This window comes from Talpa europaea (assembly GCF_964194135.1).
Source record: "Talpa europaea genome assembly, chromosome: 3".
Classification (NCBI taxonomy): Eukaryota; Metazoa; Chordata; class Mammalia; order Eulipotyphla; family Talpidae; genus Talpa; species Talpa europaea.
This window is the reverse complement of record NC_140069.1, coordinates 129,983,834-130,010,974: the sequence shown is the minus strand read 5'-3', so window position 1 is coordinate 130,010,974 and position 27,141 is coordinate 129,983,834. Positions and strand designations below refer to the sequence as shown.

The 27,141-nt window shown below is 40.1% G+C and overlaps 1 protein-coding gene across 1 annotated transcript; it reads right to left on the bottom strand.

Annotated features, from left to right (window-relative positions):
* Window positions 1–1,377: 1,377 nt before the first annotated feature.
* ASB15 (ankyrin repeat and SOCS box containing 15) lies at window positions 1,378–26,789 on the bottom strand (the record flags this gene model as incomplete). Its single annotated transcript, XM_084230621.1, is given in 16 exon segments — window positions 1,378–1,482; window positions 6,469–6,498; window positions 6,502–6,522; window positions 6,526–6,570; window positions 6,574–6,651; window positions 6,655–6,741; window positions 6,744–6,975; window positions 8,838–9,009; window positions 11,665–11,727; window positions 11,730–11,795; window positions 11,798–11,908; window positions 16,656–16,682; window positions 16,685–16,748; window positions 16,750–16,772; window positions 18,371–18,477; window positions 26,590–26,789. Coding segments are annotated over 16 exon segments (1,431 nt in total).
* Between the last annotated feature and the right edge of the window lie 352 nt (window positions 26,790–27,141).

Here is a 27,141-nt window from a genome sequence, read left to right as displayed (position 1 = left end):
CCCTGTTTGTAAACTTAGCAAAACACAAACAAGTGCTATATAAAATCTGAAAGTCTGAGACTCTCACTTCTCAAAGAATAAGTTACTAAAAGTGTTTAACATGGTTAAGAGGGGTGGGGAGTGAAGGAGACATCAAAAGTTAAAGAGGGAAAACAGGGATTTAGATCATGAAGGACCATGTGAAAACTTTGCACTTTATCCTAAGAGAGATGGGAATGATTTCAAACAGGGAATGAAATTCTATTTATATTTGTAAACTGTCACTCTGGGATGTTATGTTTAGAATGTATATGAGATTCGGCATGACAGTGGGGAAGAAAACCAGGTAGGCAACCCTACACTACCCCAAGAAAAAGATGGAATTAGGGCTGAATCAGTGAGGATGAGTAGAAGAAAATTGTAACTTCAAGAGATAAAATTATCAGGATTTGATGATTTGTTATATTGTGAAAGGAAAGTGGGAGCATCAAGGCTGATGTATGTACTTTTGTGAAGAGAAATCAAATTGAAAATTTGGCTACTGAGTTAGAGAATGTAAGGGAAGGAGATTGTTTTGAAGAAAGGAACTGAGTTTATGTGGGGACATGAGAATTTGAGGTGTCTTTGTATTGAAATGTCCTTAGGGCAACTGTCTACATAGCTGTGAAATACATTAGAGAAGGAACTAATCTTTGGATATAAATTTTGTAGTCAACAACATATATAAAATAATTGAAACCATGGTCATGAATGAAATTTCCCAGAGAACATAGCGTAAGAAGAGAAGAGGGCATTGGTCATATTACTAAAGGTTGACAGGAAAGAAACAATGTTGAAAGCAGTGAGAGATAGAGCAGTCAGGGATGTGGGAGGAGAATCAAGAGAGCAGATTATCATGAAAACCTAGGGAAGGCCATTTCAAAGAGGCTGCTCAGGTGCTGCAGAGATCAATTGTAAGATTGAAGAATGCTCATTGAATTAGCCACCGGGAGGCGGTTAGGAGAAACCAGATTACAGTGCATGCATGTGCAGACAGGAGGGAACTCTTTTACACAGTATGGTTATAAAAGAAAGAAGAGGGGTAGGACAGAAAATGGCTGGAGATATGGGTTTGAGAAAAAGGCTAGTTGTTTTATAAACACAGGAGAGATTTGTTCACAGAAATGTAGGAACCTTTTGATAGGCAGAGTTTGAAGACTTGTTGCAAGTGAAGATAATCAAAATTCAAATGCAAAATATTGACTAGCTTAAAAAAATCACATACAGGTCTTAAAAGATGTAAAGTATAGTGTTCCTGTAAGAATATACCATCCAGATATAACATCAATGGATTTAAATACAGTTAAGGATGTAAAATGATTCTAGGAAATTCTCTGATTCCAGGAAATTAGTTTTAAATTATGGAAGTTTTAGCTTTTGTCCATAGAGATCATACTGTTTAAATAAGATGTATCTTTGAACGGATGGTGGTAAAGGAAGCTTCTCCATCGAGGCTGGCTGGCAGAGTCACAGGAGTCTTGTTAAGTCTTTGAATTTTCTTTTTTTTTAATAGAGGCATGTTATTTATTTATTTATTTATTTGTTTGCTTGTTTTGTTTATACATGCACTGTGTACAGTCAGAAGCTCGGGAGGGTGAGAGAATTCACCAGAGCCAGAGCGGGGAGCAGAGCAGGCAGAAGGACCGAAGTACACTGCTGAGGGGAGCAGCGGGCGGCAGGAGAGGTCTGCGTGCCATGTGGGACCCTCCTCTGGTGGCCGGGGAGCAGCCGGGGATCGAACTGGCACCGCAGAGGCCGCGGGCAGCTTTGCAACCCAGCGCTCAACCGCTGCGCCACCGGGGAGGCCCAAGTCTTTGAATTTTCAAATGGTACGTATGCTTTAATGAGCAAGGATTCTCTAAAATAAATGGGTAAAACAAGCAAAAAGATAAACACAATTATTTTTTTAATTTTTAATTTTTTTAATTTTATTTTTTATTATAAATTTTATTTTTATATTCCCCATACAATTGCGACCCCCCTATTTTGACCCCAATCCCTCCCCTCCCCGGCCCCCACCCCCCATAGAGTGTCTCTGGTTCATAGTTTTTTGTTGATTTTGATTTTTACTTTCTTATAGTTATTCTTTTCCCTGGTCCCTTATTTAAGTTTTCTAGATTCCTGCTATGACTGAGACCATCCAGTATTTTTCTTTTTCTTTCTGGCTTATTTCGCTGAGCATGATCCCTTCCAGCGCCATCCATGTTGCTGCAAATTGCATGTGTTAAGATAAACACAATTATTAATGGATTGACCTATAAGATACAGACAGTTCTAGAATAGCATTAATAAATGTCATTCTGATAAACAATTATGCAACATAAAAAATTATGTTAACAACTGGTGACTTTAAGTAAAATTCAAATTGTACTTAAGCATTCCAGACCATTCCTCTAAATGTGGCACCATGAAGGCAGACACTTAGGCTGTTCCTGTGTCAGGAAGAGAGTCTGATTCATAAGAGGTATTCAACTAGAATATATTAAGTGGATGGCTTGATATAAGACAACAAATGTTCACTCGCCTATTCATTTTTTTTTTTTTTTAGAATGGAGAGACATATTTCTTCTCACTACCACTAATCTTTCTGATGAATAATTATCTGGAGAACATCTCCTGCAAATGATTCCATATGTCCGTGAGTCAATCTTACATTTCATTGATACTTAAACATGTTATATTTTCCCAAAAATCCAAGACTACTCACATATCTGGTGTCAGTCTTTATCTTCAACTCAATACCACAGTTAATGACTGATATATTATTCCAGAAATACAAGCTAGTGAGGGGACAGCACCAGCACATGAGCTCAGATGTGGGCTCTGAAACTTGACATGGATTCAATTCTGACTCTGCCACTCCATGGCCCTGGACAAGTTGCTTGACTTTTACCGTCTTGGTATTCTTGCCTATGAAACATGGAAACACTGGGATCTACCTCACAAGATTGTTTGGAGATCAAACATTAATTCAGGTAAACTACTGGAACGTGCTAGATACATTAAAATCATTTAATGATGTGAACTATCATTCTATTGAAGAAGAAAGAGAGACCACATTTCCTGTTACATTTGAGATATAAACATTCAAATTGTCTTTCTTAAAAACTAAAATGTTTTTCAAAAATGATTGAGGCAAAGCTATTGTCACCTAAAGAGGCAGAATTAACCCATCTTTTAAAGAAATTAACATTTTATTTTCATTCCTAACAAATACACTGCTTGGAAGAGTACAGCTAATACTTGAAGGAATTCTGACATCCAGTGGTTAACCGTGCTCATAGCAGTCAACTATTGTAAAAATGTGTGACTGAAACTACAGAAAATTTCCTTTTATTCCTACTGAGACAATGTAGGTGCTGTAGTAGTGGGTATATGGTGGCAACATCTAAAGGGGTGCAAGATTATTCCCCTAAATTACGTACAGTGTTAAACCAATGTTAACTCAGTTTTTTTTTTATTAAATAATAAATTTTATTTTTATATTCCCCCATACAACTGCACATGCCCCATTCTGACCCCAATCCCTCCCCTCCCGGCCCCCACCCCCCAAAAAGTGTCTCTGGTTCATAGTTTTTTGTTGATTTTGATTTTCACTTTCTTGTAGTTATTCATTTTCCTGATCCCTTATTTAAGTTTTCTAGATTCCTGCTATGAGTGAGACCATCCGGTATTTTTCTTTTTCTTTTTGGCTTATTTCGCTGAGCATGATCCCTTCCAGTGCCATCCATGTTGCTGCAAATTGCATGTATTTATCTTTTTTGAATGCTGAGTAATATTCCATGGTGTATATGTACCACATCTTCTTGATCCAGTCATTTATTTTTGGGCATTTGGGCTGTTTCCAAAGCTTAGCTATTGTAAATAGTGCTGCTATAAACATAGGGGTGCAGGTGTTCTTTGGAATTGATGTTTCTGTGTCCTTTGGGTAAATACCTAGGAGTGGAATTGTTGGATCATATGGAAGCTCTATGTTTAGTAGGTCCAGAAATCTCCACACAGCTCTCCATAGTGGTTGGACCAGTTTGCACTCCCACCAACAGTGCAGAAGAGTTCCTTTTTCTCCACTACCTCGCCAACATTTGTTGTTGCTAGTTTTTTTAATATGTGCCATTCTCACTGGTGTGAGATGGTATCTCATGGTAGTTTTGATTTGCATTTCCCTGATGACAAGTGATGTTGAACATTTTTTCATATGCCTGTTGGCCATTTGCATTTCCTCTTCAGAGAAGTTTCTTTTTAGCTCTTCTGCCCATTTTTTGACTGGGTTATTTACTTTGTTGTTGTTGAGTCTCATCAGCTCTTTGCAGATTTTTGTGATCAGTCCTTTATCATTAGTGTTGGGTGCAAAAATGTTAACTCAGTTTTTAAAAAAGTATCATTTAAAAAAAAAAAAACTCAGGCCTCCCCGGTGGCGCAGTGGTTGAGCGCTGGGTTGCAAAGCTGCCTGCAGCCTCTGCAATGCCGGTTCGATCCCCGGCTGCTCCCCCGCCACTGGAGGAGGATCCTACATGGCGCGCAGACCTCTCCTGCCGCCCGCTGCTCCCCTCAGCAGTGTACTTCAGTCCTTCTGCCTGCTCTGCTCCCCGCTCTGGCTCTGGTGAATTCTCTCACCCTCCCGAGCTTCTGACTGTACCCAGTGCTTGTATAAATAAATAAATAAATCTTTAAAAACAAACAAACAAAAAAAATCAAGTACCTTAGCACAGGAAAATAATTACTTAAAAAAAAATAGAAAGCTATAAGCAAAACCAAAACAATAACAAATGCTAGAAATCTGACTGTGGAGTTGAGGCTACATGATTGGGGGAGCAAGGTAGAGAGAGGGCACAGTGGATGATGGTGGAGGACTGTGGGTGCCTTAGTGAAGGGTGTGGTGTGACATGTATCTGAGGAGGTGTGACCCTATGTCTTAAATCACATAGTATTATAAACCAATGTTGCCTCAAAAACAAAAACAGGTAACAGAAAATAAAGTCATGAAATTGATCGTTTTTCCCCAGTACGAATGCATAGACAATCAGAAAGGAAGCACTGAGTGGTCAATGTAAAAAATTCATAGGGTCTAGACTGTTTTGTAATTCTCCTTAGTCTTAGTTTTTTCTTTGTAAACGCAAGCATGATAATACCTAACTCTACAAGTTGTATTTCAAGATATGTTTTACATATCCATGTCACATAAAAGATTACATAACTTTATATTACAGAATTTAACTTCATCAAAATGAATATAGTCAGAATATTAATACAGTGCTAGCATTACTTATTATACAATTTGAGAGTTGGAAAATGTCAAGAAAAGCCAAAAAAAGTTTGTATCACATAAGAAGAAATATAAAGGGTGATTTAAAAAAACAGATAATTCAGAGAATAAAGCATTATTGAAAAATTATCAAAATGACATTAAGAAGCTTTATATATATATATATATATATATATATACATACTTCATAAAAAATTTGTAGGTAAAATTGTTTTTACCTAGTATTTGATAGGTTTCTGGCCAGACTCTCTGTATTCCTCATGCAGATTTCAGTTTAGCACACAGGGATATCTATCAATATATGAATAATGCTGCCGACCAAGTGCTTCATCCAAGTAACTATAATAAACTCACAGAACTGATGAAAATTAATAAAATTTAATATAAAAGAACTTTTAATATACCCTATACATAAACACACAATTTTGTTAAGAAAAATTAATCTTTGTCTTTTTATAGAAAATGAAAGTACCTTCTTTGTAATGAACAAAAATGAAAAAAAAAATCTGCTTGCTTGTTTGTCTGAAACTATGTGATTATAGTCAACACAACATGGGACAATCATGTTTCTCTACATCTTTCCTTAATATTCCATTAAGAAGCATGAGTTATTAATTGCATACACTTTCCCATTCTTCTATATTTAGCTCCCAATTCAAGAAAAACAAACATCATTTTTTGGGACCTGATTTTACACTTGTATCCCATTAGCATTGCCAACAAAATTTCAAGGACAAGGGCCTCCCTGGTGGCGCAGCGGTTGAGCACTGGGTTGCGAAGCTGCCTGCAGCCTCTGCAGCACCGGTTCGATCTCGGCTGCTCCCCGGCCACCAGAGGAGGGTCCCACATGGCGCGCAGACCTCTCCTGCCACCTGCTGCTCCCCTCGGCATTGTACTTCGGTCCTTCTGCCTGCTCTGCTCCCTGCTCTGGCTCTGGTGAATTCTCTCACCCTCCCGCGCTTCTGACTGTACCCAGTGCTTGTATAAATAAATAAATAAATCTTAAAAAAAAAATCAGTAAAGAAAAAAATATTTAAAAAAAATTTTTTAAGGACAAGAAAATAGAAAAGTTAGAGCTGAGTTTTCTTTTCTCATAGTATTCCCAAGTGGGTGAAAGTTGGGATGCTGACCCAATATGAAGAAGAAAAGGATGTAACCCAAGGTGGCCTTCTCTATCTTGGCCACACAAATGAATTTCCAAAGATGACTCCATGCATTCAGACAAAGCACATCTCCACTTGCTAACCATTATTCAGCAACAGCCTCAGCATGACCTCATCCTTGAGGAGTTACTGAATGTCACTGGGGAAATATATGTCATTTATATGCATAAAATAGCTATTGACATTAGCTCCATGGGAGAGAAGCAGTCAGATAATTTCATGATTGTTGGCCCTCACTGCCTCAAGTAGACAGTTGAGGGGATCTAGGTTTGGGTCTGCCTCTGCAGCCAGGACTTGGACTTGGTGCAATGTGTATCATTATTTGAAACAGTGATATACAGCACAGTCTTCCTTATGTCATCATAGATCTTAGAAATGTGGTCAGCAAGCAGAAAATTGACATCAAAACCATTTCCAATGAGCAGTTCTAGGCACTGTACATGTTGTCCACATTTTGCTGAGTGAACTGGTGATAATACACTTTCCTGGATAGCATTTTCAGACATTACCGGGATAAGATATTTCAGTGCACTACAGGAAAATAAAGGTCCAATAACACATGGTGTGATGAAAATCAAGAAATTAAATAGGGCCTCTCCTGGTGGCGCAGGTGGTTGAGCGCAGCACTGTGAAGCTGTCCACAGCCTCTGCAGTGCCAGTTTGATCCCGGCCGGCCAGCGAGGGTCCCACATGGCACAGCAGACCTCTCCTGTAGCACCTGCTGGTCCCCTCAGCAGTGTATTTCGTCAGTCTGCCTATTCTGTTCCCTGCTCTGTCTCTGGTGAATCCTCTCACCCTCCCATGCATCTGGCCTGTACCCTGGTTTTTGTATAAATAAATAAATAAATAAATCTTTTAAAAAAGAGAGAGAAATTAAATAAACCAGCTTTCTCACTGGACAAGTGAATGCAGTTGATTGTTTCCTATATTGTCCCTAGATAATCTTATACAAAACATTTAACTATTGCCCATTAGCTTACCACTATTCAGCTTAGTGTAATTTAGACTAATTTTGATTCATCTTCCCATTCTAAATATGGGCAACATACTGCTCTTATATATTTGGTCTTAGAATTGTGGTTCTTCAGGAACCATCCCATCTTCTGACTCTTTTTTGAGGAAGCAACCAGTGCTATTTAATTAAAAGTATAAAAGAAATGTAAATCCATCTGCTATCATGGAAGGATGCTGGACCATTAGAGTAATGAAGTTACTGGAAGACAGAGCTGGAAGTGACCTTGGACATCACTCAGTCCAAACTCCTCATTTAACAGAAGAGCAATATGAAGTCTGGAGAGGTAAAATGACCTGTCTAAGGTCACACAGATAGATGTAGATCAAGCACTAGAATGTAGGCTATTTGAATTCTTATTCATTACTTTGTTTCATTGCTTCCTGAGCAGTCTATCCTTTAATATTTCCCATGTGTCTCCTCTCTGCTTCTGTAAAACTTGCGACTGAATTATTAATCACAAAATGAATCTTTATTATTCCATTAACCTTGCATCAGTCCAATTGAGATCACTTGCCACAGCCTGTGATAAAGTTGTGAATTTCACACTTACCTGATCAACTAGCCATGTAGAGAACCACAGGCAAGGATAATTTGATCTCTTGTACCTAATTCAGAGCAACCATGTGTGAATTTATGAACACTGGGAGCAAGTCCAGGTAAACTTTAACAGCATGTCATTAGCGTCAATTATACGTCATTGGTCACTTAACGTAGCCAATGTGGCCACTCAGAGTGATAAAACCTCTTTCAAAGTTCTTCAACATATGAAATATATAATTGCCCCAAACCATACTCTCATAGTGTCATGATGCATAGTTTAATATAATGATTATAGACTTTTATTGATGTGTTAGTTGTGGCACATTTTGCGATTAAAAAAATGTTTCCACCTTTTATTTGGAACAAAGAAATAAATTTAAAACGAATTTTTTCTATCCAAGGATACATTTGAAGTTATACTATAATATCCATAGGTGTTGGTACATAATTAGAGTAATACAGAAATTTTGTCACAAAACCCTTTGCCAAGAGAAAAATATTTTGAAATCCTGTAGTTTTTTGTTAAATACATTAACAAAAAAACCAGAAAAGCACATTTGGGTGGCTTGTGCATAATTCTCACTTACAACTTCTTTTCTAAAAGAAAGACATTTCACCATAAAACTAATATATGTTTCATGTGGAAAATTTTTAATAAAACACAAGACAATAAAAAGAAAGGGAAAAATCAAGCATATACTAAAATAAGCAAAGCTTGTGAATATTCTGCCCATTTCCTTTTGAATTTAGGGGGTAGTCTATGGAGACTTTTGTGATTTTGATATAGGCAATTTTGTTTTTTCAATGGAAAATGATCATTCTATGACTTACTACTCACAGGTAATGTCCCATATAGGTAGTTCGGTGAATAGGAAGATGACCTGCTCTGCTAGGCACATTTCCATTTCCTCCATATTTCAGCAGGAGAGAAATGCAATTAGAATTGCCCCCTCCTGCTGTCTCAAAAACAGGGATGCCCCCATCATGCACCAGAACAAATACATCACCACCTGACAGTAAAATACATGCGGCATGCTGGGTAGATTGTCAAATAGTTCCATTAAAAATAAGCTGTTGCTTTCCTTTCTGGTTAAGGCTTAAATTATGAATTAGAAACATTTACATTCTCAATATTTTCACTAAACAACCATGCAGCATGTTTCATGTTATTTGAAAATCTATGCATCACAAGATCAGCTGAGCAATGAATGGGTCAATTTCTAAGATCAAAAAATGGTCCCAGGAAAAGGGATCCTTAGATCTTCACATGCAAAGATGACAATCAAGACTTGATTTCTGTTTACAAACAACCCAAATGCCCAAAAATAGATGACTGGATCAAGAAGATGTGGTACATATATACCATGGAATATTACTCAGCATTCAAAAAAGATAAACACATGCAATTTGCTGCAACATGGATGGCGCTGGAAGGGATCATGCTCAGCGAAATAAGCCAAAAAGAAAAAGAAAAATACCGGATGGTCTCACTCATAGCAGGAATCTAGAAAACTTAAATAAGGGACCAGGAAAATGAATAACTATAAGAAAGTGAAAATCAAAATCAACAAAAAACTATGAACCAGAGACACTTTTAGGGGGGCGGGGGCGGGAGGGGAGGGATTGGGGTCAGAATGGGGGGCTGCAATTGTATGGGGAATATAACAATAAAATTTATAAAAAAAAAAAAGACTTGATTTCATTTCAACAAATATTGATCAGCTTCCTTCTATGTGCAAACACTCTGTGTTACCCAGCAAAAGATCCAAAGATGAATAAGTCTCTCTTAAGAAGCTCAGAGGGGGAATGAAACAAAATATCATAAGAGATATATAAAACATATCTCTGCCTCATTCTGTGAGACTGTGTAATAGTCAACTGACAGCAGGAGGAGAGGGCACCATGCAGGGAAAGCAGTCTGTATTTGAATATGGTTCTTTCTGCTGCTGACAGTGAGAGCTAAGGGCAAGCTAATGAGCTCTATGAACCTCTATCTCCTCATCTGTTAACCAGGCTAATACAAACCCTTACATAGAGGGTTTATGTGCTAATTAAGAGATTCCACTGTAGGGGCCTCAAAAAATGCTATTCTTTCCCTCACAAAGGATACTTGTGGTACTTGCCTTTAATTACAGATGAGGAAATGGTGGACCAGAAGTTTAAGCCTCTAGGCTATTGTCAGAGTATGAGTGTTTGGCAGAAGCCAATTTAAGCATTGGGCCTCTTAATTCCTGGATCTGTAGTTGTGTAAAGACTTGACAGAGGGCCTCCCTGGTGGCACAAGTGTTAAGCATGCACTATGAAGCAATCCGAAGACTCTGCAGCACGAGTTTGATCCCCAGCCTGCCAGGGAGCAATCCACATGGCACAACAGACCTCTTCTGTCTCGCCTGTTGCTCCCCTCAGCAGTGTACTTCAGTCAATCTGCCTGTTCTGTTCCCCACTCTGTCTCTGGTGAATTCTCTCACTGCCCACACCTCTGACCTGTATGCATAAATAAATAAATCTTAAAAAAAAAAGACTTGAAAAAATGCAAAGGAGGGAACCATCACAATCTGTTGGGGAGAATTAGGTCAAGTTTCAAGGAGGAGTCTCAAGAGATACACTTTCAGTTGAGCTGGATGGCATTCAAATCAGGACAAGGACGTGACCTCAACCCAGACCGTGGGCATGAGGGGTGTGTTAGCTGGATTACAGGATATGTTCAGCGTCGTGAGGGATAAGTCTGAAGAGACAATTCAGGATGATGCAGTGGGAGCCTGTGTTTGATTTGGTGGTCCGTAAGGAGCTACTGAGGGTTTTATGGATCATTTGCATGATCATAGTTGCCCCTTAGGAGAAGGAGGTGGAGTGCGGTATGTAGCACAGATTCTCTGATGGGGAGACTGGAAAGCAGGAGAGTGGTTAGGAAACAACTGTGATGGTCCAGGGAAGACATGAGAAGCAGATCAGAGGGAGGGCAAGGTGGGAACAGAGACACCATAGCACCCAGCAACTGCCCGGATTTGGAAAAGAAGGTGGTGAAAGAGAGATAAAGGTTAGTCTTCACTGAGTGGAATTATTATGTCAAAAGTGTGAAAGAACACAAGTTCAGTGTAGGAGAAGGTGCGTGTAAGACCCTGGTGAGCCATCTCTGTGAAAGCAGATCCATCACAGAGAGGGTCGACAGAGCTGCCTAGCAGATTTGTAGATCCTGGTGTACAGAGTTCAGCGGAATTGTGGAAAGGGGTTCTGTGGGGGGACAGCCAGAGGGAGAGGGTACAAAATCATTCAGGAGAGGAAGACGACCTAGTGAGGAATGAAGGAAAGAAGCCCAAGAGGTAAAAGAAATATCAGGGGGCCTCCCCGGTGGAGCAGCGGTTGAGCGCTGGGCTGCGAAGCTGCCCGCAGCCTCTGCAGCACCAGTTCGATCCCCAGCTGCTCCCCGGCCACCGGAGGAGGGTCCCACATGGCTCGCAGACCTCTCCAGCTGCCCGCTGCTCCCCTCAGCAGTGTACTTCGGTCCTTCTGCCTGCTCTGCTCCCGCTCTGGCTCTGGTGAATTCTCTCACCCTCCCGCGCTTCTGACTGTACCCAGTACTTGTATAAATAAATAAATAAATAAATCTTTAAAAAAATGTATATATAAAAAAGAAATATCAGGAGGTGCAATTCCTTTTTGCACACTGTTGTGGATTAGGTGCTTCAACACATCATAGTGACCGTAGCCGGCGGCAACACTCCAAGGTATGCTCCAGAGGTGTTCCTCAGGTGGGCATTGCCTCTGTGACTCTGTAGCAGAGCTGCGATATCTTTGGGCCTTGTCTGGCTGCTTCATGCATTGCTGACCTTCGCTTGCTGCAGGGCTGGTCAAGGCTGCTGTTGTGTTTACTGAGTGCAGTCACTGTGTTGTAGGAGCCCTTTGGTACAGCTGGAAGGTGATTTAAAAAGAGTAGTCAGTGTGGGTAAGCGCATTAAGACAAATACCTCAGAGGGTATTAGGCTACTTGACAAATTTACTATCGATATAGATATTAACTCTTCCCTTCTACAAAAGAATGCTGGGGTTTTTTGCATACCCTTTTTTTTTAATATTTATTTATTTATTTATACATGTACTGGGTACAGTCAGAAGCGCGGGAGGATGAGAGAATTCACCAGAGCCAGAGCGGGGAGCAGAGCAGGCAGAAGGACAGAAGTACACTGCTGAGGGGAGCAGCGGGCGGCAGGAGAGGTCTGCGCGCCATGCGGGACCCTCCTCTGGTGGCCGGGGAGCAGCCGGGGATCGAACCAGCGCTGCAGAGGCTGCGGGCAGCTTCGCAACCCAGCGCTCAACCGCTGCGCCACCAGGGAGGCCCTGCATACCCTTTTTTTTAAAAGATTCATTTATTTTTATACAAGAACTGGGGTACAGGTCAGAGGCGTGGGAGGGTGAGAGTTCACCAGAGACAGAGCTGGGAGCAGAAGAGGCAGACGGATAGAAGACACTGCTGTGGGGAGCAGCAGGAGAGGCCCGAGAGGTCTGTCGCGCCATGTGGGTTTCTTTCTGGCCAGCCGGGAATTGAACCCGCACTGCAGAGGTTGTGGACAGCTTCACAGAGCTGCGCTCAACCCACTGCACCACCAGGGAAGCCCCTACATGCCCTTTTAAAAAAAGATTTATTTATTATGCATACAAAATCTGGGGTAGAGGCCAGAAGTGTGGAAGGTGAGAGGTTTTACCAGAGACAGAGTGGGGAGCAGAACAGGTGGATTTACCTAAACACACTGCTGAGGGGAGCAGCAGGCAAGGCAGGAGAGGTCTGCTGTGCCATGTGGGTCACCTCCCTGGCTGGAAATTGAACTCCTGCTGCAGTGGCTGCGATAGCTTCGTAGTGCTGCATGTTAACCCCTTGCGCCACCAGGGAGGCCCCTGCTTACCCTTTCTATAGCTCATACTTTGAGTGTGGAGTGTCAGTGTGCAAGATCATACTATCTTTTCCTTAAGACCTCGATTTGAGGAGGGGTAAGAATTTCATGGAGAATAGTGTCCATTGAGTGTTGTGTGTTGTGTGTTCTTTTTCTAAATGTTAATTTGTTCATTAACAAGATGAAAATAGCATCCATCCACTGTTAGGTTATATAAATTAAATAATGTATATAACACACTTAGTACACATTTAGGAGTTCAATAAATATTATATCATTTCATCACTTCTAGGATCCTGGAGTCACATGAGTAAATAATGTTTACCAAGTTTCCCTCCCCCACTTAGAAAGAGTCCAGGTCCCCCAACAACCCCCACCCACCCCCAACATAGCAGTATTAAAGGAATTTCTCTTTCCCATGCTCCTAATGGGAGGTTGGCAATAGGGATGTTTAGAATCTAGGTAGGTCAGTTGTTCTAAACAGGTAGAGTATGTGACAGCTAATGTAAATCAGATGTCTCTCTCCCCTTTGGTTTATTTCTAATAGCCGAACTCACACTGTTAAAAGATTCTTTCCTTTAGATTATTAAGTGATTGCTCTAGTTTAGACATAAATACTTTTCTCTTATCAGTAAGTAAAATCTTAAAAAAAAAAAAGTGGGCAGAATACCTCTCTATACAAGGAGATAAATACAGTTACACTCATTTAGTTCCTTCCTTCATTTATTAAAGTAATATATGCCAGCTATGTGGAAGGCCTAGGCACTGTGGACAATGGGAGAAAGACAGACTTGGATCTCACTTGTGGAATTTACAGTCTAGACAAGAAGCTTCTACTCTGAAGGGAGACTTTTTCAGTCTGGGCCTTTGCTGGGAGAGTAGGATATGTGGAGCCATGCAGAACATCTGGAGCTAGGAGGCAGACTGCAGAAGGACCTAAGGCCAAGTTAAGGGGAAGGGGCTCCAACAGACATAAAAGGGGGACAAAGACATACTGGCTACTTCATTTGGAGGCAGGCGGGCAATTTGCAGTGAATTTTCAGCTTTTCTCCTGCTCACTGTCTAAAGCAGAATCTGTTGACAAATGCCTTTCTCTGAATTGCCCACCTGCCAGTGGCAGCTCTAAATATAGTAAATTACCTCATCCTAGCTGCTGTTATTGCAGAGCAAACATCAATAAGTTAAACAAACTAAGAGCTATGTGACCTCATTTATCTTCTTATTCCCATTGCTTCCATTTTCTATGTAGGAAAAAAATGTATTAAAGTGATGAACCTCTTCTTGAATAATCTGTTTTCCTGTCCTCTGACTCAGAAGCATATTGATTAGAGATATTTGTCTTTCTTCTGAAAATAACAGCATACATGGACTATATTCAGCTTTACATAGCATTAAAAACAAATCTTTACTTGCAATTTAGTTTTTGGAACTAATAAGAAATTTTATTTTCCATAGAAATAATAACGTAAATCACGGAGCACCATCCTAAGTTAACCCACAACACATTCTTAAACAAAAAATTATAGAAATGATGAAAACTAATAGGGTATGATATTCATGTAACGTAACTATGTAAAATATACATTGAGTAATTTATATATTCAATAATAATGGTTAAAGAGAACCAAGTTTCACTTGAAGGGTTAGGGAATTAGATGGAAAAAAAATTGGAAGTCTTTCCATAGATTATAAGCACTTTTGAACATTTTATAGTTTGCTGGCACTTTTACTTTTAATTTTCTTTTTCTTCCTTTTCTGTATATATGTGTTTTCTTATGTAATTTTCTTATTATTAGCTAGGAATTAGTTCTGACTCAAATGATATGCAGAGAAGACGCTTTTCAGAGGTATCTGGACAAGGATTGGAAGATTGAAAAAGGTGAGAGAGTGAACAGGATATATATTGATTTTTGAGAAAGAAAATGTAGGAAGTAAAATTAATTGATATGCAAATGGCATAGGTTGTGGGGAAATGTGAGAGGCCGTGGAACTGAGATATTGTGTCAGAAATTTCTCCAGGCTCCCTCTGCATTCTGGGTCCCACAGGCCAGGATAATCTTGTGACTATCCAACTGGGAGAGGTGACACCAACTTCAGAAGGATGGGCAGTAAAGGAGTCTGAGTACAAAACAGTAAATACCCTTAGTAACTGTCAGATCATCACAAATCAGGTATCTCCCTCCCAGCAAATGTGTGTAATATGACTGCAATACATCAAAGTACCACCAGCGGGCCTCCCTGGTGGTGCAAGGGGTTAAGACGCAGCACTATGAAGCATAGCCACTGCAGCAGGAGTTTGCTCCCTGGCCAGGGAGGTAACCCACATGGCACAGCAGATCTCTCCTGTCTTGCCTGCTGCTCCCCTCAGCAGTTTCAGTAGATCTGCCTGTTCTGTTCCCCACTCTATCTCTGGTGAATCCTCTAAGCCTGGCACCTCTGGCCTACACCTCAGTTCTTGTATGCATAAATAAATAAATCTTTAAAAAAGAAGTACCACCAGCAAGGGCCAGATGGCTGATGAGGAAGAAGGACCCTGGAGAGGTATATTCCATAAATAAAGACAAAGATGATGGCACAGGACTAAGAAAATAAAAATGTGTTTCATTATCTCCCTCTGTGATATCTGGTCAATTATCCTAGGCTCCCTCCTCTTCCTCCTCGTCTTTTTTTTTTATTTTTATTTTTATTTATTTATTTATACAAGAACCAGAGTACTGGCCAGATTCGCAGGAGGGTGACAGGATTCACCAGAAACAGAGTGGGGAACAGAACAGGCAGACGACAGAAATACACTGCTGAAGGGAGCAGCGGGTGAGACAGGAGAGGTATGAGGTGCCATGTGGGACCCTCGCCAGCTGGCGGGGGTCAAACCGGCGCTGCAGAGACTGCAGACAGCTTCACAGCGCTGCGCTCAACCACCTGTGCCACCAGGGGAGGCCCTTCCTCCTCTTCTTATTGCCACACACAAAGTTATAATGACTCCCCTCTTCTGAGCATACATCATGTGGCAGGGGGAATTATATATTTACATTTTCTCTAATTTTTATGACAATGCTGCATGATGGGCATTGTATTTCCATTTTACACTTGAGGGAACCGAGGCCCATGACTGCAATCTCGTAGCTAGCATTTAAAACCACAGATGTCAGGTAGGAAAGTCCAAATTCTTACTCCACCATCTTACATCCTTAAAAGAAAGGAAATGTTATGTCTGATCACTTGGAGTAAAATCTCTTCTCTCTGGGCTTCCACAAACAGAACTGCCAATTCTTCTTGGTCAACTAACAATGATATACACAAAACTGAGAAGAAGCTGATAAATGACTTCTTCAGGTTTGTGTTTCCTTCTGATATTTTCTTTAGGTTTCCTTTTTGGTCATCGTGAGAATCCCCTTATGGGTGCTATATAATAATCTTTTGGAAACTGTTAACTTGAGAGATAATACAAGATGAAAAATTAACAACTACCTACCAAAAGTCTTTACATTCAAATCAACTAATTCATAATATATACTAGCTTTTGATCACTTTTAGGTGGATAAACACATTTTAGAATTTGTGTTCTATATTCTTAGAATAATGGACAGGGTGAATAGAACAAAACATGCTGATTTTTGTACTCTGTTGAAAATATGGGTATTTCCTTTTCCAAATTCCAAATGATCTTTGTTTTGCTTTTTCCTTATGCTTATTATATTCATTGGGAACTTTCAAGACTTCTACATTTTTCTTTCAAGTTTAATCAAAGGGATTTTATATTCTCTTTCCACCTAGAACAATTTCAAGTATTTGTTGAATGGCTCCTGCAATGGGAGCCATTCTTTTCTATCAATTTCATCCAATGCATATTTATATTTCACATAATTCCTGGAGCTCAAAAATGTTACCTGAATAAAAAACATGGGCTGAAAACAAATATCTGCCTTGGCCAGTGCATTCCAGTGCAGACAATATACCCATTTACCTTGTTGGATGGCCTTCACAAGCTTTTGGTTTTATTTACTTCCTGGTACAAATCTAAAAGAGAAAGAGATAGAAGCCATATTTATCAGAGCGGTGTACTTCAAAGGAATGAAATTTTTCAATATACTTGAGGTTTAGTGCATAATTTTAATAAATAAGATCTATAGGAAATATATACAACTGATTTTATCCACCTAAAATATAAAAATATCTAAGAGATACAGAATATATTTCTGATAATTTTACTTAGGAATATTAGTGAAGATGACTTAATATTAGATTACAACACTGTATCAGAAATTAGTTGTCAGCAATGAAGAGGACCATACAATTCGAGTCAGAATCAGAACAGCTACTGTGATATAATCCAGGGGAAACCAGTTAGCCTTTCTGGGTGGTGTTTTCTTCATCTGTAAAAAAGATGGGATTAAGTAGGAAGATCTCTAAGGTTTTGTTCAACTTTAACAGCTCTATGTTTATAAGTGTTTGTTGCTTTGGACTTAATCATTGCTAATTAATAATTTCTTGGGCGCTCATGATCCACATGCAAATTAGAATCTTTTTTTGTTTTGTTTTGTTTTGTTTTGTTTTTATAGAGGCATGCTTTATTTATTTGTTTGCTGGTTTGTTTGTTTTGTTTTTGTTTATACAAGCACTGAGTACAGTCAGAAGCGCGGGAGGGTGAGAGAATTCACCAGAGCCAGAGCGGGGAGCAGAGCAGGCAGAAGGACCGAAGTACACTGCTGAGGGGAGCAGCGGGCGGCAGGAGAGGTCTGCGCGCCATGTGGGACCCTCCTCTGGTGGCCGGGGAGCAGCCGGGGATTGAACCGGCGCCGCAGAGGCCGCGGGCAGCTTCGCAACCCAGCGCTCAACCGCTGCTGCTCCACCGGGGAGGCCCGCAAATTAGAATCTTTAATCAACTGTTCCCAAGTAAAAACAGGCTGAGCACTTACTGAACAAACTCCCACTCACTGGCCCAGCAGGAACTGAGTTCAACCCTCCTGGCAACTCTCTGGTGTGTGTTTATTTAAAGGAAACAGGGAATTTCATAATAAATTAACTCTATTAAACAGAAATATCACTGTCATTCTAGGCTTGAGAATGCCTTCCTGGGAACTCTAAGTTTCTAAAATCTGTTGAAGATAAGGGAAAAATGATAGAGAACAGAAATTTAAATATAATATGCCTATTTTTGAAGGCTCAAAGGCATAATTTTGTAGCATTGAATCTATTCAAAAGTCACAACTGAATTACAAAGTTGAGAATTCTAAATATTATAGAATGTAAAGATAAACTAAAGTTTACTTTTGTTAAAATTATTTTTTGTTATAAAGAGTTGATCTAGACTAAAATTTACTTTATAGTTTCTGACTCTAGAACTCCTGCTAACATAAAACATAAATTTTATGTATAATTTGTTTTAATTGTTTCCTGGAAGAGCAGTCAGGAGACTTTGTTCATCTTGTGTTACAACAAAATGAATGCCATAAAGTAATTCTGTTGGGAACAATTTGAATGTTACCTTTTGGGATAAAAGTACACAGTAGATTCTTGAACTTGAGCACCATATCATAAATTGTAACTTGGTCTTCTTCAAGGATCTTTGGTAGTATCCGTGTCTGGATGTAACTTTGAAGAGGCACTTTTTTTATAATGAGCAAATGACAACAGAACAGCATAGTGTTAACATGAAAGATGTATCAATGAAAAACTAAAACGCATTCTCTTGTCTGCATTTAACAAACACAGATACAGTTAACCTTGTAATCTGTATTATATATAAAGTCCATTTTAATTTTTGAAAACATTCCAAACCTGCTCTTTGGGTGTCTACATTTTCTAACTTTTGATTTTTTTTTCAGTAGTGCAATAATTGGGCTTAATCACTTTTTTCCCATGCTTCTGACTTACGCTAATGTTATTTTTTTTAAGATTTATTTATTTATGCATGTAAGAACTGGGGTGCAGGCCAGAGGTACAGGGGGTAAGAGGATTCACCAGAAACAAAGTGGGGAGCAGAACAGGTAGATCTACTGAAATATACTGCTGAGGGGAGCAGCAGGCGAGACAGGAGAGGTCTGCTGTGCCATGTGGGCCAGCTCCCTGGCCAGGTATCGAACTCAGTGCTGCAATGCTGAGGATAGTTTCATAGTACTGAGACTTAACCCCTTTCGCCACCAGGAAGGCCCATACTTATGCTAATTTTAATCCAAGGGTCTTCTCAACACACTACTTTATACTGCCACAGCACACTTGAAAACTCAAACTGAGCCATTCACGTTCTCTACTTTTATTCTATGTCTGTTGTGCTTGTTTATGTGCTATTTTATTCCTTTCTTTATTCCAACAATGGTTTGTTAGCCTTGAACTGTATTCTTTTTTTTTTTTTTTTTTTTTTGCTCCTAAGAGATTACACTCTGAGATGAAGAAATCGACCTCACTCATCTCTGCAGCCCCTACAACTTTAAAAAATGCTTGGCACAGAGAAGCTTCTTAATGAATGTTTATTGAATTAGAGAGAAAGGAACATCACTAATGTAGTGGCTGAGTCTTGAACTCAGGAAATTTGATAGCAAGTAGAGAAGACATTCAGGAAACTTTAAATAGAAGCACCTGAGAACTTCAATCTCTGTTCTCCCTGAGGATCTACTGCCTAACCTCACATATGAAGTGAACAGTCTTCAAAATTCCAAAGCAGGGGCCTCCCCGGTGGTGCAGTGGTTGATCGCTGGGTTGCGAAGCTGCCTGCAGCCTCTGCAGCGCCGGTTCGATCCCCGGCTGCTCCCCGGCCACCGGAGGAGGGTCCCGCATGGCGCGCAGACCTCTCCTGCCGCCCGCTGCTCCCCTCAGCAGTGTACTTCGGTCCTTCTGCCTGTTCTGCTCCCCGCTCTGGCTCTGGTGAATTCTCTCACCCTCCCGCGCTTCTGACTGTACCCAGTGCTTGTATAAATAAATAAATAGATAGATAGATAAATAGATAAATAAATAAATCTTTTTTTAAAAAAAATTCCAAAGCATTAAAATAATACTACCAAAAACAAAACAGATTCACTTGGAGAACATTTTCACTGACTAGCTCAATTGGGTATGAGCAGACCATATGCTTTCTGGAAACTCTAGGAAATTCATTTCTATTGACTTGTGCTACCTGTACTTCTGGAACAAACTTTCCTGATAACTTGGCAGATGAGCATCCTTAATGCAGCTAGGAATGCTGAAGCTGCTACCATAGGGAGAGGCAAAACTAGCTTAATTAAGTGAGGCTTAATTATGGGAACTGCCAGCAAGTCAATTGATATCTGGCAAAAAATAACCAGAGTAAACATGAACTGCTTTTGAAGAGTCAAACAGAAATGTTTCTAGACTGACTTACAGAATTTATTGATGACTATTTCACTTTCCCCTAACTCATCCATTTATTTGGCCAAATCAGATGCACCCAAACGATTGTGCAAGAACCATTCCCTAGTTGAGGAAATCAGGCCAAATCTCCCTTCACCAACCTGTGCATGCTGGCAAAGTACTACACACCCCAAGGAAGCGGTATCATTTCCTCTTTTGTGCCAAAGAGCTTATGGCCTGTGGCATTCCTGATCTGAATTGAGGGTTCTTTAACAAAGGAAGTTAAACAAAGGAGGCTTAATTATTCAGTGTTTCGGATAATGAATGAGAAGTGACAGACATGACATCATTTACTGTCTTAGTCTTGGCCAAAGTCAAAGTGGAAGTGTCTCCAGATTTGGTTACACCCCTTCAGGAAGGAAGATGCTATGGCTGTGATGTTCATGTATCTTTTCATGGTTACTATTGGGTCCTCAATATTTTGCTTTCTCAGTCATCGTAATGGGAGAGTTATAAGGTGAGACTAGCCTCAGAGCACCATTTGAACAGTTGAGATACAGACCATCTCAACTCCATCCCCGGACCAGAGGCCAGCCCTCTTCCTGGAGAACAGATTCTCCATTCCTTCCTGTGACACACATTGCATTTCTAGATGATCCTTCCTGATAACTATCCATTATAAGTCATAATTCTTGACTGGCCCATCTACTCTAAAGATGATGACTTGAAAAGTAGATTATTTCCCATTGGCTTATTTCTTCCAAGTATTAAATTAGAGGATTGAGTGTCCTTCATGACTATCCTGTCAATTACTTCTTTTTAATCTAGAGAAAAAAAATAGTAAGTATTGAAATCAAAATAATTCTAAAACTAGGTTGGCTAACCATTGTGAAATTATATTTAATTAGTAGCACTGTTCAAACCAAAATGTATTATCTCTATGAAATTTTACATTGTGTGTTTTTTCGAGGGCAAATACTACAAGAACAGCACTTTGTTGAGAATTTCCTAAATACTTGCTTTCTTTTGAAATTGGCTCTTTGTCTCTTCTTGCTGTTCATGTTAAAGTCAAATTTATAAGGCCGATTCTATACATGCTAACAGCCAAGATCCCTGACTTATGCACGGACTGCATACAAACTCATAGTTTTGGACTAGTGGCCTTGGAACAGAATGGAGAGAATACTGGCATGTTTGGAGGTTGTCCTCCAGTTAGTAACAGCATTCCACTAAGCTTGCTCCCTCCTACCATGCTATTTTAGTCTCCTCAAGAGGTCCAAATTGCCCAGGGGGATCCCATTCACCAAAAAGATTCAAATGGTAATTTGCTTTTCATGTATTGTTTACAGGTTCATTGTCTACCTCCTTGCTCTAGAATGTAACCCATTAAGAGCAAAGAAAGAGTCTATTTCTCCAGCAAAATCTCTGTCTCATGGTTCATGATCTCTAAATGTGTGTTGGATGAAGGAAAGAATGAATGAGTTAATAAATGAACACTGGGCCTCCCCTGGTGGCGCAGCGGTTGAGGGCTGGGCTGCGAAGCTGCCTGCAGCCTCTGCAACACCGGTTCGATCCCCGGCCACCGGAGGAGGGTCCCACATGGCGCGCAGACCTCTCCTGCCGCCCGCTGCTCCCCTCAGCAGTGTACTTCTGTCCTTCTGCCTGTTCTGCTCCCCGCTCTGGCTCTGGTGAATTCTCTCACCCTCCCGCGCTTCTGACTGTACCCAGTGCTTGTATAAATAAATAAATAAATCTTTAAAAAAAAAAAAACCTAGCAATTAAAAAAAAATACTTTAAAATAAATGAACACTAACATCATTTAGGCTCTGCTTTATTTTTATAGCAGATGATTCTCCTCAGGTATGCAGTCTCTTTCAACTTACAAATCTGAATCCTCACTCTGCTTGGCTTCATTTTTTTCTTACTTTTGTGTCTTTATGTCTTTTTCCTCTTCATTCATAAGTCCCTCCCAGCTGTTCCACAGCCATGGTTCACACTGCTTCAAGTTCAACTCCAGAGATTGTTCCTATGGAAGCCATTGCTGAAATTCTCCAATTCTTCTCTGGCCTTCCTTATCTGTGAATATCTCCTCTTACACCAATTTTTCAACATCTGGATTTACACTCATTAGGTATTTGCTTTGCAAGTTCTTCACATATCCTCACTTGGGCTATTATTTTTCTGAGAGGAAAAAACTCTATTTTTCCTTAATGTCCTTTCTCTCCACTTCTACTACTAGTCAAATGGCAGTTCTTAGTGGCCAACAGAAAAAAAAATTGTTGACGCATTACTGGGGACAAGCACTGAGTCCTCAGCACAATTAGATGATGAAGTTAAACCTGTGGCATGGCCTGTTGCCTTTCTCACTAATATCACTGTGCTCAGAGGGGGAATGCATGGCTCTGGAATTAGTAATGGGATACAGAGCCTTTCACCTACTTAAATCACAGGCTTAACTCTAGCCCTGTTTGAAATGTGGGCTTCTAGTATGGGAGACACCATGGACTCCTTTGCAAAATTGAGTTGGGCTGTGGAAAGCGTTTTTTTTTTTTTTTAAATGTCACTTTACTTACCATCCAGAAGGAAACAATTTAAGATTCTGAACAGTGTTGCATCCCTAAAGACAGCAGGGCAGAAAAGGTGGAAAACAGCTGCTTCCTAACACAAGCTGCCTTAACCTTTTACTAAAGCTCGTGATGAAGTGAAGTGCTGTTGCAGGTGAACTAAGGTGTCAGGCATCAAGATGCAATGAGAAGAGCAAGAGGAAAGTTACTTGTCTGTAGATCACATGTGAAATGACTAGGACTCAATCCCAACTGAAGGAGGGCATAGTCCACTGGAAATTATTTCAATAAAACATCAACCGGGAACTAAGGAAAGACTCTTTCTAAATCATAGTTTGTCATTTAACACTCAGTCTTTTTCTTTTTTTTTTTTTTTTGGCAACATATTTTTTTTTTTAAGATTTATTTTATTTATACAAGAGCTAGGGTACAGGCCAGAGGTGCGGGAGGGTGAGAGGACTCACCAGAGACAGAGTGGGTGGCAGAACAGGCAGATGGACTGAAAGCACTGCTGAGGGGAGCAGCAGGCAAGTCAGCAGAGGTCTGCCTTGCCATGTGGGTATCTCCCCGGCCAGCCAGCACTGCAGAGGCTGTGGACAGCTTCATAGCACTGTGCTCAACCTGCTGCGCTACTGGGGAGGTCGAACACTCAGTCTTGTTCTGGTGAAGCCCACTAGTGAGATTTAGTTATTCTCCATTCATAGCTGATTTGTAAAATAATTGAGACAATCATACTGCATAGTTAGCCTTTTCTATTACTGCACTGGGTAACCTTGCTAAGGGTCAGAAACACATTTGATGAAAATGAATTCTCTTTCCAGAGGGATGCAGGCATACTCAAAATCTTGCATAAAATTTTAGGGAACTCCTGGATCCTCTGAAGTCCTTTCATATACTCCAGGTAAAGAGCCAATCAATTGAGGATTTCCAAATGCTAAATGTACTATTCAGACATCAGTCTTTATTAGCTCAACTTACAATGGGGTTGAATAAAATCATAGATTTAAACTGTGGGGAAAGGGAAAGTTTGGTTATCTTGTAAGTTTTAGAATATCCTGGGTAGTAATTAAAATGGTGAGTAAAATAACAGCCATAAATTATCTAGTCCTCACTTTGTTTCAAGCACCGTGCAAAGCATTTTATATATACAACCTTATTTTAAATCCTCACTTCAATTCTACTTTGTAGGTGTATAGTTGGTGCCTAAGTGAAAACTTCAGCTTTAAGAAGTTAAAAGACCCACCCACGTGTGGATAGAGCATGGAGTAGCTTCATTTTTAAAGTCTTTTCAAAGTTGCAGAAAAACAACCCACAGTCTGTTGTCCTTAAAGGAAAACATTCTGATCCTGCTCCTCACAGCCAGCTCTTGATGACAATAACTTCCAAAAATAAAAAATAGCTTCCAGAGACACATAAATCTTTATCCTTGGCTCAGAGCAATACAGCTTTGTGTTGCATAGGGTGGTCCGAGGTGCCCTAAACTTGCCTCCAGTCTGTATTTTTTTGGTCTTGAAATCTACACATTACTGTCTAAAAAAAATAGGATCAACATGCCAATAGGTCCCTGACTGAAGCAGTCGGGAGGTTGGGATGGTGGCGCAAGGCAGGATGCAGGCTTGAACTTTGTGAATGCATGACCTCTCGCTGCCTCTCTGCCATCGTATTCTCCCCACAACCACCCAGCCATGGTCCACACTGATATAGTACTATTGATATGTTTGGGAGACCCCTTAGAGCTTCCCTTGAAACATGGGGCCTCCCAAAGCATGGCCCAAAGTCCTTCTTATCCCTGAACAAAGGTGAATCTAACTTTGCTCCCTGTGACCCCTTTGGTTTACTTTTTATTGCATCCAAGCCTGGCTACACCACTCACACTCACACTTGTCTTGGACATAACAAAACCGAAACTATTTCTGTGGGCCCTGAAAATGGCTGGCCTTAAGAGTTCCCAGCGTGGACAGTTGCTTCCATGGTGTGAGGAAAAGCTTTGTGTCCATAAATATCACACTGCCCCCGCAGCTGTCACATCAGTGTAATTCTATTACATCAGTGAGAGAATCTGTATTTAAGGTTTATTGTTCTGTCTTCCCTAAGTGCCCTTTAAAATGCCAACAATATCAGACTGGTCCCCAAAGTAGAACCAGAATCTCTTAGGCTAGTTACTAAAGTGGCATGAGATGAGGAAAGTGGCAGAGGGTCTAAGACGAAGGCCAGTAGGAGGTGATAAAAGGAGAGGAAAAGACAATATAGTAACACTTGGTTTTCTTCCTAGTTGAATACAAGGTCAGCTTAAATCCAAACTCACAGGTTCTGAAGGAGCAATGGTTATGCTATGTGGAATGTGGGACCCTGAGCCTGAGGAAATGTTCTTTTACTTTGTGTAGGGGCAGGATGGCACTGAGCAGGTTTTCTATGATCTGAGTAGACAGGGTAAAGGAGAGTCCTGGAGCCCTTGGTGGGTTTCTCAGGCTTTTATTGAGCTCTTACATGTAGTGTGGCAAACAGGTACACCGCAGGCAGGGGTGCCAGGAGGCCAGTAGGCCTCCAGGCCTCCCTGCAAGTCTTCACTCTGGGCTTCTCTCTCTCTCTCTTCTGGCCTTCTTCCTTCTCTCTCCCCCCTCTCTTCTGCTTCTCTTGGTGACTATCTCAATACTCTCCCAAGGCCCACAGAGGTGAATTAGACAGCTTGCAACAATGTAACTACTGCAGGTACCCCATCAGGCAGGGCAATCCTAATGGTGGGAGGGCAGAAAAGCCTGAAAACTATTTACTCTACACTTTGGAACTGCTGTGGTTCTTGAGGGATGAGCTCACCTACTGGGGCCCCAGAGAAAACCATCAGAATCTGCCCTGCCTGAAGGAAGAGCAAGTATTAAAAGGGCATTTTAATGTCTTGGTTTAGTTAAGAAAATAGTTATTAGCTATCAAACAAAGCTAATTCCTATTCAATTCTTATTATTAAATGATGTTTACCTGGGTCATGCAAGCAAAGACTTCATTACCCAAGTTATTGTATCTGTTCACATGAGGCCATAATTTTAGTGTCCACTAATTATGAGTGGCAGCTCTTGAGGAAGGTGAGACCAGTTATAAACAATAAAATCAACAACATAACAACATTTTCTTTACACAACTAAGTTCAAAGGTGAGTAAAACATGTGGCTACATTAATTAGCTATAATTATAATAACAATGATCACTGGACCCTAATAAAAAACATTGTACACCCACATATAGATCTAGGTATAGATATACATCTACATGAATATCCGTACAATATACACTCTCCAAAAATATTTGTTTCTGGGCTTGATGTATTTCATTTGACATGACATTCAAATCTTTTTCCGTTTTAAACTCAAACAATAATGAGCCATTGCATTTCCCCATATCTTATTTTCAAATCATACATAGGCTGTTGATTTCTTTCTGGTGGAGACAGATGAGTTCAAACCCTGCCTTCCTGGATTAACTGCCTCATTAGCTGTGTCTGACATGTTGCAAGCAGGTAGTGAACATTACCTGCTATGACTCAGTGATTGAAAACCCTCTCAAATGGGGAAGCAGAATTCTAGAGCTTACTTGGTAGTTTTGGCCCTATTCCTCATCCTTGAATGATAATCTGACACAACCATTATTTTCTTTTCCTTTTTTCTAGAATCATCAGACTTCAGAGTTAAAGGCTATCAGGTAGCCACTTTATTAATATGTCTAACAAGTAATTGTCTGGCCTTAGCCTGAACAACAAAGAGACAGAAATCTTACTGTGTCCATTCACAGTCTTTCATCTTTGTCTGATTTTATTAATTAGGAAAAATATTTATGCCGAATTTACCTCCTCAAACCATTATTCTTTGAAATGCTACTTGTATTCCTGGGAGACATACTGAGAAAATGTTTCTCTCCTACACCAGAGCCCTTAACGATTCGCAGGTTCTCCACATTGTCAGGTCTCCAAAGAACCTTCTCTGAACAACTGTTCTTATAATGTGGTTTCACCTCCTCCATCTTAATTGCCTTCTGTGAACAACGCATTTATCCATCTCTTTCTAAAAATTGCTCTGGACCATGGATTGTGATGGTAATCTGCAGTCAGATTCATACTTTAAGTGGGTATGACTCCTTCCTTTCTCTAAACATTGCAGCTCTGTTCATTTAGCCCACGTTCTGATGGATTTTTGAGCTATCATGTTACAAACTTGGTTTGGATCCCGGTTTTCCCAAATTCTACATGATGTAATTTGGCTACATAATTGCTGTGTAGGACTTTATTTCATTCTATTAAAAAATTCTTTTTTTTTAAGTTTTGAATCTTTATTCAAGTCTGCTAAGATCTAATACATTTTCTAGATCTCCAAGTATTGTTATTTTATTTGTAGATTTATAA